Raw genomic sequence first — 13,081 nt, 5'->3', positions numbered from 1 at the left:
CCCAGGGCCCACGCACACTCTGGGTACAAAAGAACAGAGACCCGGCGTGGTCTGCCACAGTCTGTATTGTTGCTTTGTCGTTTCTTACTCTAACCAGAAACCTTACATACATGAGGCAAGAAAACCAGATCCCCCGTCTGCCCACGTCTTGCCCTGATGAGCGTGCAGTCCTTTTAGTTCTAAAAGCTTTAGATGTCTCAGGCGTCTGTCCCTCAAGGCTGTGGGCAGCAAACACAAATTTAGTGCAGGCTTGTCCATCCTAAAGGCCTCCCCTTGGGGTCGTCTTGGCCTGGAAGAGAAAAGATTTGGTTTGAATGGGCTTGTTAGATGTGACCGCAAAGGGCAGAACCCCCCCCCCCCCCCAATGCCATCTCCTAGCGAACACTTTGTGGGAGAGCCTGGTTGTGGATGCGTGGCAGAGGGCCCAGCTGCTCGGAGCTGCCACGGGCCAAGGGGCTCAATCTGCTGGTGACAGCGTGCTCCCAAAGCCAAGCCCACCCTGGACCAGGTGCTGTGCAGACCTTCCCCCCCCTCCAGCACACCACTTGGTCCTTGAAAGGCAGCGGGAACTTCTTACAGAAAACGCTGAGGCAGAGCTGCTGAAACACTGGCCCAGGGACAGGGCTCCCTGGGACGAAGCTGGTCTGGAGCCCAACGCCCCTTTGGCCTCCTGCAGCCCCGCACGAGTGCCGGGGACGAGAGCAGGATGGGCGGAAACGCACTCAGCAGCGCGCTGCCTCGTGGTGAGAGACACTCGAGCACCCTAGTCCCAAACTCCCAAGTGCCTGGGGCCCAGGGTCTGCAGGTAAGTCACCTTCCGTGAAGAATGGCACATTAAAATAGCAGAGGGCTCCTGAGGGCAGCACGCACACTGTGGGGACATCTCAAGTGAGCAGGGTAGAAAAGCAAAAAAAAAAAAACAGTCACAGGTGATCAGATGCCTGCAACAGACAACTCCTAACCACAAAAGGCGGGACAGAAAATCTGTGCATAACTAACACGTTTGATCTTCATCTTGCACTTAAATTCTTCCAACCAGTAATCACACAGCGAAGCTTCATCTTGTCCCCTGGGGAGGCCTGTCAAACAAGGAAGCTGCTGAGAAGCAGGAAGCAAGTCCAAGGAACAGGTGCAACCTTGGATGAACAGCCCACATCAGATCTGAGGCTGCTGACAAGGGCAGGATGAGGCCAAAGGCTCTCGGCCATGATAATCGCAAAGAGAGGTCCAAGGAGACCTGAGCCCTCTGGGAACACACGTGAACTCTCTCCTTGGAGAAGCGGCTAAGCCACAGCTAGCCACTCTGCTCAAGACGGTCCCAGAACATCAGGAAACAGCCTCGGGTCCCGTGAATCCTGCCGAGCTCACCCAACTGCACCAGCAGCTCCGGAGGACAGAGCTGATGGCTGGCATCATGGCCCAACCCAGCCCCACCCAATGGAGGCACCTTGGGTGGTGATGCCTTGGGCACCAGCCCAGGACCCTCATCACAGACAGCCCTCTCTCCTCATGCTGTCAAACTCCCCATGGAGGTTCTCTGGGCACGGCTACGTCCTCCAACCCCACTTATTCCACGTTTTTTACGAAAATGTGTAAATACAACACTAGTTTTTCATTTTTGTAAAGCGCTGGTGATATTCACGAGACTCTTGCTGCCTCAACACTTGACCAAACAGGGATCAGAAAAAAATGCCTCAGAAAGAGAAGGGACTCGCTGTTGAGTGGTTACAGTCGAGAACCAAAAACACCCCACAAACTGTTCCCAGCGGGGCCCACTTCCCAGCCAGTGAAGAACATTCCGTGCAGCTAGGCTAAGGACTTACCAGCCTCTGGAAGCCTGTTCTGACAAACCCAGGACAGTGGCCTATAGATTTCCTTCCACCCTCTGCAAAATGGGGTTGCTGTCTGGGGGAAGTCGGGGGTGCCTCTCAGTGTGTGCTGGGTGGCCCTATGGTTATAACTGCACGCGCGGTACACACGCGGGGTCCTAAACACCAAGGAAGCTAAGACAGCGGGTGCCCATTGGACTACTGGGCTGCAGTTCGTTTGGGCATTAGGCTCCAGCGACAGCAGCAGTCACAGAGAGTTTTCGCATACATGCCACCACCGCCACCAGCATCTTCACGACGAGGCTGGTGTTCCCCTCGCTCGACAGACGAGGGCACACAAGCTCCGCGGCGGCGGGATCCGGCGGGCAGGAGGTACGGCCTGGCACCGAACACGCGGGGCGGGGGCGGGGAGGGGGGGCGGCCGACCAGCGGTCCAGCGCTGGGACGCCGGGGTCCCCGCCGCCCGGTGCCCCTCCCCAAGGCGGGGCTGGGGTTGGCAAGGGAAGAGGCCGGGGCGGCGCCCACCTACCGCGGCGGCGAAGCAGTTCCGCAGGGCCTCGAACTCCTGCACACAGAGGTCCTTCGTCAGGCGGCCGCCCGGGGCCGTGGACGCCTGCACACACCTGCCATAAGCCGCGGCCTGGGGGCGGACGGGGACGGGCGAGGGTCGCGGAGGGCGTCCCCCCCCCCGCCGGTCACCCAAGGCAGATTCCGCCCCCGCCCCCTCCCCGCCCGACACCTTCTCACCTCGGCCCTACAGGCCGCAAGGCGCTCGGGGAAGGCGCGGAGGCGGCCTCGCACGCGTCCCCACACCGCTCCGTTCCCCGACATGAGCGGCTCCTCCTGGCACCCATGGGCGCCGCCATCTTAGGCCCGTCCTTTTCCGGCGCCCAGCTTCTCGATAGGCGCGCCTTCCGCCCATCGCCTTCCCTGCGCTTTCTGTTTGGCTAGGCTTCGGCTCCAGCCCCTGCTTCGCTTCCGGAACGGCGCCGGGCCTCTCCGAGCCCTGCAAGTGGCTCGTGAATTTGTCTGTCTTTGATCTGGGACTTCGGATTGGTTCAGGCTCAAGTTGTTTGCCGGCATAGACTGCAGGCCCCGCCCCGCGCGAGCGATTGGCCAGCTAGTCCAGGCCCGCGCGGTGATTGGAGGGGGTCCGCGGCCGCGGGCGGGGCCGGAAGGTGGCCGGCATCATGGCGTCCACGCCGCCGCTGCGGGACCGCCTGAGCTTCCTGCACCGGGTGAGTGCGGGCGGCCGCGGCCCCCACCCCGGGCCAGAGCTGTCCCCCTCCCCGGCCCTGCTCGGCGCCCGCTGGGGCCTCCTCCCAGGCTCACAGATGCCTCCATCTCCCTCCGGCGCTCTCCGTGCCCGTCCTCCTCCTCGAGCCCCACCGGCCGTTCTTGGGCCCCTGGTGTCCCCTCTGCCCCTGCATCTCGTTCCTGGGTCCCCTTCTTCGCTGTGGCCTCAGGGTCGGGGCCCGATCCCCGACGCCGTGTGGGCGGGGCACGCCACCTCTGCTTCACATCCCCCCCCCCCCCCCCTCCCCGGACAGAACCCGAATTGGAAGAGACAGCTGGGGTCTCAGACGGCACAGCCGGACGCCCGCGCGGGCAGCCCCGGCCCCTTCCCATTTGTGGCAGGAGCACTGGGGAGGCGGGGGTCGGGCAGTGTCCGTGCAACTCGGCAGCTGGCCGGCCCTTTCGGGACTTGGGGTCCTGCCCCCGTACAGGGCGTGCGAGCCAGGCCCGGGCCTTCCTAATGGTTGCGTTTCAAACCGGGGCCCTCAGGTCGTAGGGAAGGACGCTCCCGAGTTGTGGGAGACCCACGTCCACCATCGTCAGTTCATCGTGGCGAATGCTCCGAGAAGCGGAGGTCGGGGCCTGTCGTTGGTGTTGGCCAGAGCCAAAGCAGATGCAGCGGGTGGCCTTGAGCGTCGCCAGGCAGGTGTTCAGGGGCTGGGCCGCCGGTGAAGCCGCCGGTCGGTTCGGTTGCGTTAGTGCAGAGACTCCGCTCTGGGCCCTGGCCTCCACGGCTCTGCACGTCTGTCCAGCTCCCCTTTGGGCCTTGCTGGATAAATAAGGTGACTTTCAGGCCCATGTTCTCGTGCCGTCAGGCCGCTGCCCTTTCAAACTGTAGTCAGTCTGTGGTGAGCACCCAGCAGAGTCCACGCACTTGTCCCCGTGAGTGTCCCTGAGGTTCCCCGTCCTGTCTTTGCTCTGAGGCTCACGCTCCCCAGACGCCCAGATGCTGGGCCAAGTGGGAATGGGTGTTTGGGTTTTTTCCCTGTGACGCCCACTCATCATGCCAGGGGCTCGCGCTCCCTTTCAGCTCCCGGTTCTCCTGAAGGGAACGTCGGACGATGATGTCCCGTGTCCGGGCTACTTGTTTGAGGAGATCGCCAGTATCCTTCCTCGTCACCCACGTCCAGGGGCCTGTCCTTCGGAGGCCCCCCAGCTCCTTTACTGTAGGGACCAAGTGTGGGTGGGTCCAAAAGCCACACGACTGATGACGCGGGGCCCAGGAGGCCGTAAGAGGCCCAAGCTCCTGAAACCAGGGCCTCGGGTGGGTGTTGGCGGGGAAGACACGGGAGAAGTCTGGTGGCAGGAAGGCCTGGTTCTCTCCCCCGCCGGCGTGGCCTCGTGTGGCCTGGGGTCAGCTCGCTCCTTCCCTAACCCGAGCGCCTGCCAGAAATCTCACACGAGTCCCTGGGCAGCAGCCAGTGCCTCCTGGAGTACCTTCTGAACCGTCTGCACAGCGGCTCTGGCCGAGTGAAGCTGAAGGTGAGTCCCCGAGCGGCCCCCGCAGACCCTCCGCTGGGGGACGGGCCAGCGGGTGGCGAAGCACGGGGAGAGGGTCGCCGCGGGATGCGTGCGGGCTGCCCTCTGGGCCTGTGCTGCCCCCTGCGACTGTCCCCCAGGTGCTGAAGATCCTGCTCCACCTGTGTGGTCACGGCTCCTCCTCGTCCTTGCTCATCCTCAAACGCAACCCTGCCTTCATCCAGGAAGCCGCAGGTATCCGGGCGCTGGGGCGGGGCGGCCAGGGCAGGCTGCACAGAGTCCCTCTGCTGACCACCGCCCCCTCACAGAGACGCCCCTCCCACCGGCGGGACTCGCCTCCCGGCCCGCTGCCGTCTTCTCCCCGGCACCCCGCACCCCAGCCACCGCCTTCACTCTGTCACGGGCTTTCCCTTCCATCCGTCGCCGGGCCCGCCGCCGCACGGTGGCTTACTTCTGCCTGTGTGCCCTGCCTGGCCTGGGCAGCCCAGGCCCGTCCTGCCTGTTCCAGTGCCCGGCACACCAGAGGGGCTCTGTCTTCCCCCCCGGACTGCTCCCCAGGACCGAGACAGGGAGGTCTGTGGGAGGCCCCCGGGAGAGGCGGGGTTCTGGCCTGTCGAGGTCTAGGTCTAGCACAGCTGGGTCTGGGGTGGGGTTCCATCTCTCACTCCCCAGCCGGGCCTGGGGCTGTCCCATGTCTTTTTCCCTAACTGGGATTTGGGGGGACGGGGCCTGAGGCCTTCCCCTCAGGTAAGGCAGGAGTCCTGGCCGCAGTGGGTCTCAGGGGCACAGCGTCAGCAGACCCCGCCCTGAGTGACACCGGAAGGGCTCGGCCTGCAGGCAAGAACCACGCCCACGGAGCCGTCCCTGAGAGGGTCCCCGAGAGGGCAGCGCCGGGGAGGGGGGCCCAGTTAGTTGCTCTCGGCCACCGCGTGCTCCTCGGGGATCCTGAGCATTTCCAGCATCCTGCCTGCCTGCCAGGTGGTGGCCTACCCCCACACCCCGAAACCGCGGCCGTCTCTTCACTGGAGGCCTCCGTCCTCCACCTCGTCCTCACCGCCGTCCTCCACCCCAGGGCGCAGCCGAGGCAGCACGGGATGCGGCAGACAGCGGGTCCTTGTTGGCACCAGAGTCTCTGCTGGGCCGGTCCCAGTCCGTTGTACTCTGAGTGCCAACCCCGGGGGACCGTGCCACAGGCTGTCTGGGAGGTGGGGTAGCGAGAGGAGGTGGCTCTGGGGTGGGGGGGGCCGCAGACGACGGCCTCAGCTCAGGCACGAGGGGCCGGGGCGGGGGGGGGGGGGGTCCTGTGCGGCAGGAACAGCAGGGAGGCTCACGCCATGCCCCCCCACCCCCCCCACCCCGGTGGTTCCCTGGTGGTTCCATTCCCGGCTGGCCGATGGGCGTGCACCCTGGGCCACCTGCCGGGGCAGAAAGTGAGATGCATTTGTGACAAGAGACTGGGAACGGGGGTGTCACTCAATTCCTTCTAGGAAAAACTCGTTTGTCACAGCTGAAGCTGTTACGTAGAGGGAGGTGGTATCGTCAGGGCCGTGAGAGCCTCCGTGGGGCTTTGATTGCTCGCTTCACTCCGAGTGGAGAGTGGGTTGAGGGGGGTACAGCGAGGCGGCCAGTGCAGGGACCCCGGCGAGAGACGGCAGGGGGCTCCGCTCTGTGGGCATGAGCGAGGGGGCGGCCGGGGTGCGGCCTCCATAGGCCCAGTGGGTGGTATATCTCTGAAAAGCAGCGTGGGGGCAGTGGGTCCCGGATGAGGGGGATCTGGGGGCTCCCGGGCTTGGGGGTGCCGAAGGGTGGCCGCCACTATAGGGGCTTTGACCTGGAAGGGGTGTCGCCCGGGGACTGGAGGCCAGGCCTGTGTTTCAGGAGGCCGCCCCTGACCCTCGGGGTGCCGGGGTCATCTGCCAGGGGTCCGGGGGGGTGCCCGCCACGAGGGCCGGGGGTGGGCATTAAAGCCGCACCTCTGAGTGTCAGTAGCTGCGGCTCACCTGCGCATCTGCCTCCGTCCTACAGTTTTCTCGGGGCCCCCAGACCCTCTCCACGGGAACAGCTTGTACCAGAAGGTGCGGGCGGCCGCCCAGGTGAGTCCACACTCGGGGCAGCCCGGGACAGACTGCCAGACATTTGTTCCACCACCCCGGGGCCCTGGCTCCGCCCTCGCTGTGGGACCCCGAGAGAGCAGGGGGGCGGGGGGACAGAGCCGGACCACAGCGAGCCGAGTGCCCTCTGCTTCCTCGTCTAGGACTTGGGGAGCGCCTTGTTCTCGGACAACTTGTCGCCCCTGCCTCCCTCCCAGCCACCCAGGGCCCTGCCTCCGGCAGGTAGGCGACCGCCCATCCCCTTCGCTGGGTGTTCACCCTGGGGAGGGTTTGAGGTCCCCCCCCCCCCCCCCGCCCCGTTGTCCCAGGTACACAGGGTTGAGCGTGAGCGGCCACACTGGCACTGACGTGGGTCCTGCTCACAGGCATGGGCTCCGAGTCCAGGCCCCAGGGCGCCCTCCAGGGCTTCGGCTACAGCAAGGAACGGGGCCCCACAGGTGAGTGCTGCGGGGGTGCGGGGCGCGGGCATAGGGTCTGGCGGATCTGGCCTGGGAGGCGTGGCGGGTGGCACGGCTGGGGCCGGTGTCCTGCCACCGCGCTCTCCTCTGCTCGGGCCCGCGGGAGAACGAGGCAGGGCCAGTCTGCGAAACCAACAGGTGAGAAGCCGGGCGGAGGCTAGGTCTGTACGCGTGCACCCAGGCCCTGGTCCCTCAGAGGGGCGGAGGGCGGAGGGCGGTGGCGTGGGGACGGTGCCCGTCGTGAGTGGACGCAGCCGGCCTGGGTGCTGCCGGTTCTGGTCTCGGCTCTCAGACCCCCGGTACCTCGGGAGCACTGATTCCTAAAGCAGGCCTGGCTCGCAGGCCTTGCCTGTTCCTGACTCGGGAGTGAGGGTGGTTGGTCCCGTCAGGGCACTCACGCACCCCTGCACCCGTACTGGACGTGAGCCGCCGTGGGGACCGAGCTCTCTGACGATCCCCTTAGCTGTCCTGCTCCCACGTGGGGCCGGGGGACTTGGGGGCACGGCCTTGCCGTAAGCTGGAGCGCCAGGCTCTGTCGGGCCTGGGAACGCACTGAAGCGGCATTCACTGGGGAAGCTTCCGGAAGGGCCTGGGTGCCTCACGTGGGCTCCGCTGTGTGACTACGGCTCACGTGCTGGCCTCTTGAACTCCTCTCGGGGGCGGGCACAACTGAAGAGGGCTGGCACCCTGTCCCTCTCCCTCCGGCGCAGGCTCTGCGGGCGAAGCCTTCCTCTCCACCATCCAGAAGGCCGCAGAGGTGGTGGCCAATGCTGTGCGCCCCGGGCCCGAGAGCCCCGGCACCCGGAGGCCCCTCCCGCGGGGTGACGCCTACCAGCCCGCCATGACGCCCACAGCCAGCCGTGGTGGCCCCAGTGCCGGGAAGCCGCTCCCCGGAGCTCTCCCGGGCGCCCGAGGAAGCGGTGAGACTCTCCTGGGGGTCCGGGTGAGCAGGCCTGTCCCCGTGGTGTGTTGGAGCGAGAGGGGGCCGCGGAGCTGCCGACAGGACCTTCCCGGCAAGGGGCACAGGCTCCTGGCTCAGAGGCCGGGGAAGGAGGTGGTGTGTCCTGGGGAGGCCGGGGGCCCGCACAGCCTTTCGCCAGCTCCGTGGCTGCGTGTGCACTCGCTGTGGCCTCCGTGCCGTACAAAGGTCGCGCGGCGTCTGGATGCTGTTTTGCCAGCTTCTCGCCAGTTGCTTCGAGTAGGAGCTGGGGTGTATGGTGTTAAGGGGGGCGGGGGCTCCCGGAGGGCCCCGCCACCTCGGGTACAGACCTGGGTCGGGAGCTGGGCCGCAGCCCGGCTTTTGCCGGTCCAGCCGGGACGGCTGCGAGGCCAGGGCCGGGGGCCAGCCTCCACGCGCGTGCGTTCTAGTCGGGGGGATGTTGACACAGGGCCATCCCCGAGCGAGGTGTGTGGTGAGAGGGGACCGCAGCGTCGCGGTGCTCTGGCCCAAGCTCCCGGGAGTTGGCCTGGCCTGAAGGAGGACTGTCGGGACTCCCCGAGAGTTCTGTGCCTCGGGGTCCGGCACTGCCCCTGCCGCCACAGGTCGGCGGTCCCCGCCCTGACCGTTCTGTGTGAGGGGTGCCCTGCTCTGTCCCGTGTCACCTCTTCCCTGGTGTTTCTTGGTCGAGGTGCCCCGGGGAGGGGTGTATGAGGCAAGTCACGGCCCCCCGCCCCCGATCTCACCCACGGTCCTGTTTGTCACAGTCACGAGACCCCAGCCCGGGCAGGCAGGAGGGGGTTGGGACGAGCCAGACAGCGGCACCAGCTCCCAGAATTCATCCCGGGAGAGCGGTGACCCAGGCAAGGTCTCAGACTCAGGCAGTCGGTCGGGCAGCGACAGCCCCTCAGCGGCTAGCCAGGCACCCAGCGACCTGGCAGAGCGGTGAGGTCCTTTTCTGGGGTCCCACCCTGGGTTGGGGCCTGACCCGCAGGAGTCTCTCTCTCTACCCTGACCGCTGTGCCCCCGGTAGGGTGGAGGCCGTGACCCTGAGCGACTGCCAGCAGGAGCAGAGCCTGGTCCAGACTGTGACACGGGGGCCGCGTGCCTTTCTGAGCCGAGAGGAGGCTCAGTGCTTCATCAAAGAGTGAGTCCCCCCACCGGCTCCCCGCTCCCGGCCCCGGCCCCGGCCCCGGCCCCCACCTCCTGCTTGTGCCTTCCTGCAGGTGTGGGCTGCTCAACTGTGAGGCGGTCCTGGAACTGCTGACCCGCCGCCTGGACGGGACCAGCGAGCGCGTGCAGATGGTGAGGGCCGGCCCGAGGCTGGGGGGCGCCTGGGGGCACGGGTGTGCGCAGGTGAGGGTTGCGGGCGGGGCTGGCCGGGGACCGCCTCACCCGGGGCCTGCCCGGGGGGGGGGGGGGGCAGTGGGCCCACCCCCGGGGCTCCCCCACCTTGGGGCTGCAGTCGGGCCGAGAGGAGGACGGAGCTGTGAGAGGGGCCTCCCTCCGGGGGTGGACCGCGCTGACCTTCTGTCCGCCCGGCAGAGGGCCCTGGGCGCCATCGCGTCCCTGGGCTGCACCGACCTGCTCTCCCAGGAGCACATCCTGCTCCTCGCCCGGCCGCGGCTGCAGGAGCTCAGCGCGGGCAGCCCTGGACCCGTGACCAACAAGGCCACCAAGGTGGGCAGCAGCCGGGACCCGGAGGAGAAGTCGCACGCTTGTTCCTCCAGCCGTTCCCAGATCCGCTTCCACGTTCCTGCCCCTCGCCAACCGGGCCGGGAAGGGCCGGGCCTTAGAACAGCCGGGGTCCTTGGCCCGTGGATTCTTCCGGCTCCTGGGACCTCTCCCCTGCCCTGCTGCTCAGCAGCTCTGCTCTGCAGGCAGCTCCCCATCCCGCCTGGCTCAGCCCACGGGTGGCCTCCTGCGGGAAGCCCTCCTTGCCTGCCCAGGTCCATTTATCCTTCTGCTGGCCACCTGGGGTCACGGTTCAGGAGTCCGTGCTCGGCCCCTGGAGGGCAGAAGTGTTTTCTTTCACGCGAGTCCGTTTCCCAGTTATGCTCGAATTGTGCGCGGGCCTCCCGGCTCCCTCACTGGGGAGCCTCTGGGCAGCCCCCACAGGCTGCTGGCCTCTCCCCTCAGCCAGGCCCCAGCACGTCTTCCACCTGCCCACTGGCATCCCCGGCTTCTGCGCTCCTCTGTGGCTGCTGAGAATTCGGATCCTCAGTGGCGCGTCTTTAAATTGTCCTTTGTCAAAGAATCGGTGACCCCGCCACAGCGAGGCATCACGGTGTCTCTGAGGACGTGAAGGCTGGAGGAGGCCGTGTGTGCAGAGTTGGGAAGGACCGGAGGGTTTGAGGCACGTTCGTTTCCTCAGCATCTGTGTCAGGCGCTGCTTGGCACCCGGCGAGGGACCCCTCCCCCCCCTCCCTGAGCTGGCTCGTCACGGGGCCGGGTTCGGGGACAGAGAACGTGTGCATTTGTAGAGCAGCAGGTTCGCCGTGTCTGGGCGCACACAGTGTGGCCGGTGGGGGGTGGCCGGAGGAGGAGGAGGTGGGACGAGCCACCTGCTCTCTGGGGGGCTGTGTCTTCTGTGCCCGCTGTGCTCCCGGGCACACAGGGACCTTCAGCCGGTCCCCTCCGCTTCCTCCTCCAGATCCTGAGGCACTTTGAAGCCTCCTGCCGACAGCGGCCCCCCGCCCAGAGGCCCCCGGTCGAGCTGGGCCCTGTGGCTGGCCGCGGGGGCCCGGCCGACCTGCTGACCGACGCCGTGCCCTTCTCCGGGAGCCACGCCTTCCTGCAGCCGCTGAGTTCCGCTCTCTTCCCGCCCCAGGGCCCTGCGCACCCCCTTCCCCTCGATGGCTCCCGGCTCTCAGTCCCCAGGGAGGCCGAGGCCGGCCTGGTGGGTTCCAGAGAGGAGGGGGCCGGACCCGAGTGGAGCCCGCCGGGCACGGGCTCCCCAAAGGGAGCGCCGGAACTTTGCCCAGGGCCCGGGGGCTGCAGCTCCTTGTTTGCTGGCATGGAGCTGGTGGCCTGTCCCCGCCTGCTGGGGGCCGGGCCCGCCACAGAAGAGGCCCCCCAGGCCCCCTGGACGCCACCACAGAGGGCGGCGGCAGCAGGAGCCCCTCCCGGCTCGGAACCTTCTGCTTTCCCTTTCCTAAACTCGTGACCTTGCCAGCCTGGGCCACACGTGGAGTCACCGTGGCCCCGGCCTGTAAATCCCAGGATTCCGTGACTCTGTGCTGTCCCGTTCGCCCGCAGCCCCCACATCCCGAGGAGTGGTTCCCCTCGGGTGTGTGTGGCCGGTCCGCCCTCCCTCCGGCGTCCCCCCCTCACTCACCGAGGACACGGTCCGGGCAGCTGACCAGAGCGAATACAACGGCCGCTGATCAAGCCCCGGGTGATGTGCCGCCGGTCCACGAGCCAGCAGAGCCAGGTGGCACCGTGCACGGAGGTCGGCTCCCAACCGGAAAGCGGGTTCCCCGGTTTCCTGTGGATGAGGCAGGACCCCCCTCGTGCACGGGCCCTTCCTGTGGGCGTGATGGCCGGAGGGGCAGCCTGAGACCTTGAGGGAGAAACAGGACCAGCACCGAGCCGTGCCGGTTTCTGGGCAGGGTTAGGAACTGAGCTGCTTGTTCAGGGTGGTGGCTGGGGGCCCCGGACCGACTGCTGGGTCTCCCGCCCTGCAGCCGTCCCGGGGGCCCCATCCGCAGACACTGTCAGGCCGCTCTCCCGGCGGCCAGAAGGACTGCGAGGGGGACCGGGGCAGAGGGCGTGGCACGGCCTGCCTGGAGGGGACAGGAGCAGAGGCTTGGCTCCTCACTTGGATCTGTCTGGGGCTCCCAGGGTCCTCACAGACACCATGGAGAAGGGCGCCCGGCCCCCTCTGTGGGGACGAGTCAGGAGGAGACAGTCCGGGCCGTGGCCCTTGCCACCCTGGGAGGAGGGCTCGGGGCTACCTCAGTTTCCCCTCCATGTCTCCCTTACCAGAGGCTAGCTGTCTGGACTTGGATTCCTGCAGCAGCGGGTCTGGGAAACACTGACCTCAGGGGCCCCCTGGAGACCCGTGCCTGCCTCCCAGAAACAAGGGTTTTTTGTGTGGATTTGGAAGCACGGCTTGAGTATTTTGGGGCTCAGAGCTCTCCCTTCGCAGGGAGTCCTAAATCGGCCAAGCGGCTTATCCACCTGGGGCGGGGGGCGGGCTGTTTCTGCTGCCAGATCCCGGTGCGACCTGTGTCTGGTCCCTGCAGACTGTGCGGGGCTGGCCTCGGGGCAAGGGTTCTGGTGCCTCAGAGGGTCGCGGCTGCTCCAGGGGTCACAGCACCAGAGCTTCCGAAATAAACACGGTTGTTCCCGCAAAGCTGCATCGTTGCTGTTTTTCTTTCCTGTGCGTGTGTGTGTGCGTGCGTGTGTGCGCGTGTGTGCTAATGAAGATAGCATTAATGAGGACACGCTTAGAGAACTTCTTTTCTAAAAGCAGGACAGGTGTTATTTCTTCCTTAAATGTTCGAAAGAACTCCCCAGTGGAAGTATCTGGTCCTTTAATATTCTTAATTGGAGGCTTTGAACTACAAAGTTTCTTAAGTAGGTGTGGGGCTATTTGGGTGATCTCTTTCTTCCCAGGTGAGTTTCAGGAAGGTATTTTTCAAGAAATCGGTCCATTTCACAGAAGTTGAATATGACCATAGAATATTTTATGACATAATTTCATTACCCAATTTCTGTAGGGTCTATAATGGTATTCCATCTTTCATTTCTGATGTTGATAACCTTCTCCCCTCTTTTTCTTGGTTAGTCTGATTAGAAGTTTGTTAATACTGGTTTTTTCGAAGAACTAAACCTTGGGGTTTCCTTTTTTCCTACCATTCCATGTTTTGTATTTCATTGCTGTCTGCTTTTTATTAGTTTCTTCCTACTGCTTCGGGTTTATTTTTCTTCTTTTTCTAGTTTCTTGAAGGTGGAAGCTTAGATTAT

The 13,081-nt window shown here is 65.5% G+C and overlaps 2 protein-coding genes across 6 annotated transcripts; one reads left to right on the top strand and one right to left on the bottom strand.

Annotated features, from left to right (window-relative positions):
* Positions 1–47: 47 nt before the first annotated feature.
* On the bottom strand, positions 48–2,914 carry NDUFAF8 (NADH:ubiquinone oxidoreductase complex assembly factor 8). 4 transcript variants are annotated; one of them, XM_042915235.1, is made up of 5 exons: positions 2,577–2,914; positions 2,359–2,469; positions 1,824–1,905; positions 1,000–1,079; positions 48–289 (listed from the first exon to the last, which is right to left on the bottom strand). In XM_042915235.1, exons 1-5 carry the CDS (start codon positions 2,658–2,660, stop codon positions 260–262), a joined length of 387 nt encoding a protein of 128 aa, XP_042771169.1. In that variant the 5' UTR covers positions 2,661–2,914; the 3' UTR covers positions 48–259. The 4 variants fall into 4 exon arrangements, with proteins under 4 accessions (XP_042771169.1, XP_042771171.1, XP_042771172.1 ...); XM_042915237.1 differs by having other exon boundaries at positions 2,359–2,442; XM_042915238.1 differs by lacking the exon at positions 1,824–1,905 and having other exon boundaries at positions 2,577–2,873.
* A 53-nt stretch (positions 2,915–2,967) lies between these two features.
* Positions 2,968–12,460, top strand: TEPSIN (TEPSIN adaptor related protein complex 4 accessory protein). 2 transcript variants are annotated; one of them, XM_042915233.1, is made up of 13 exons: positions 2,968–3,067; positions 4,156–4,228; positions 4,516–4,607; positions 4,745–4,838; positions 6,630–6,697; positions 6,859–6,937; positions 7,081–7,152; positions 7,884–8,093; positions 8,878–9,055; positions 9,144–9,257; positions 9,337–9,415; positions 9,656–9,790; positions 10,764–12,460. In XM_042915233.1, exons 1-13 carry the CDS (start codon positions 3,020–3,022, stop codon positions 11,274–11,276), a joined length of 1,755 nt encoding a protein of 584 aa, XP_042771167.1. In that variant the 5' UTR covers positions 2,968–3,019; the 3' UTR covers positions 11,277–12,460. The 2 variants fall into 2 exon arrangements, with proteins under 2 accessions (XP_042771167.1, XP_042771168.1); XM_042915234.1 differs by having other exon boundaries at positions 3,012–3,067; positions 3,615–4,228.
* Positions 12,461–13,081: the final 621 nt, after the last annotated feature.

Source organism: Panthera leo, chromosome E1 (assembly GCF_018350215.1).
Source record: "Panthera leo isolate Ple1 chromosome E1, P.leo_Ple1_pat1.1, whole genome shotgun sequence".
Classification (NCBI taxonomy): Eukaryota; Metazoa; Chordata; class Mammalia; order Carnivora; family Felidae; genus Panthera; species Panthera leo.
The sequence above is the reverse complement of the archived record's forward strand: the minus strand, read 5'-3'. Positions and strand labels throughout refer to the sequence as shown.

What these genes read in the sequence shown, in the direction of transcription:
- NDUFAF8 (XM_042915235.1), bottom strand. Translation starts at nt 2,660, where the DNA reads ATGTCGGGGAACGGAGCGGTGTGGGGACGCGTGCGAGGCCGCCTCCGC. An exon ending in GGAACTGCTTCGCCGCCGCG is followed by an intron (nt 1,906 to 2,358) that starts GTAGGTGGGCGC and finishes GACTTCCCCCAG; the next exon opens with ACAGCAACCCCATTTTGCAG. An exon ending in GCAAGATGAAGATCAAACGT is followed by an intron (nt 290 to 999) that starts GTTAGTTATGCA and finishes TTTCTCTTCCAG; the next exon opens with GCCAAGACGACCCCAAGGGG.
- TEPSIN (XM_042915233.1), top strand. Translation starts at nt 3,020, where the DNA reads ATGGCGTCCACGCCGCCGCTGCGGGACCGCCTGAGCTTCCTGCACCGG. An exon ending in CAAGGAACGGGGCCCCACAG is followed by an intron (nt 7,153 to 7,883) that starts GTGAGTGCTGCG and finishes CCTCCGGCGCAG; the next exon opens with GCTCTGCGGGCGAAGCCTTC. An exon ending in CCCAGCGACCTGGCAGAGCG is followed by an intron (nt 9,056 to 9,143) that starts GTGAGGTCCTTT and finishes TGCCCCCGGTAG; the next exon opens with GGTGGAGGCCGTGACCCTGA.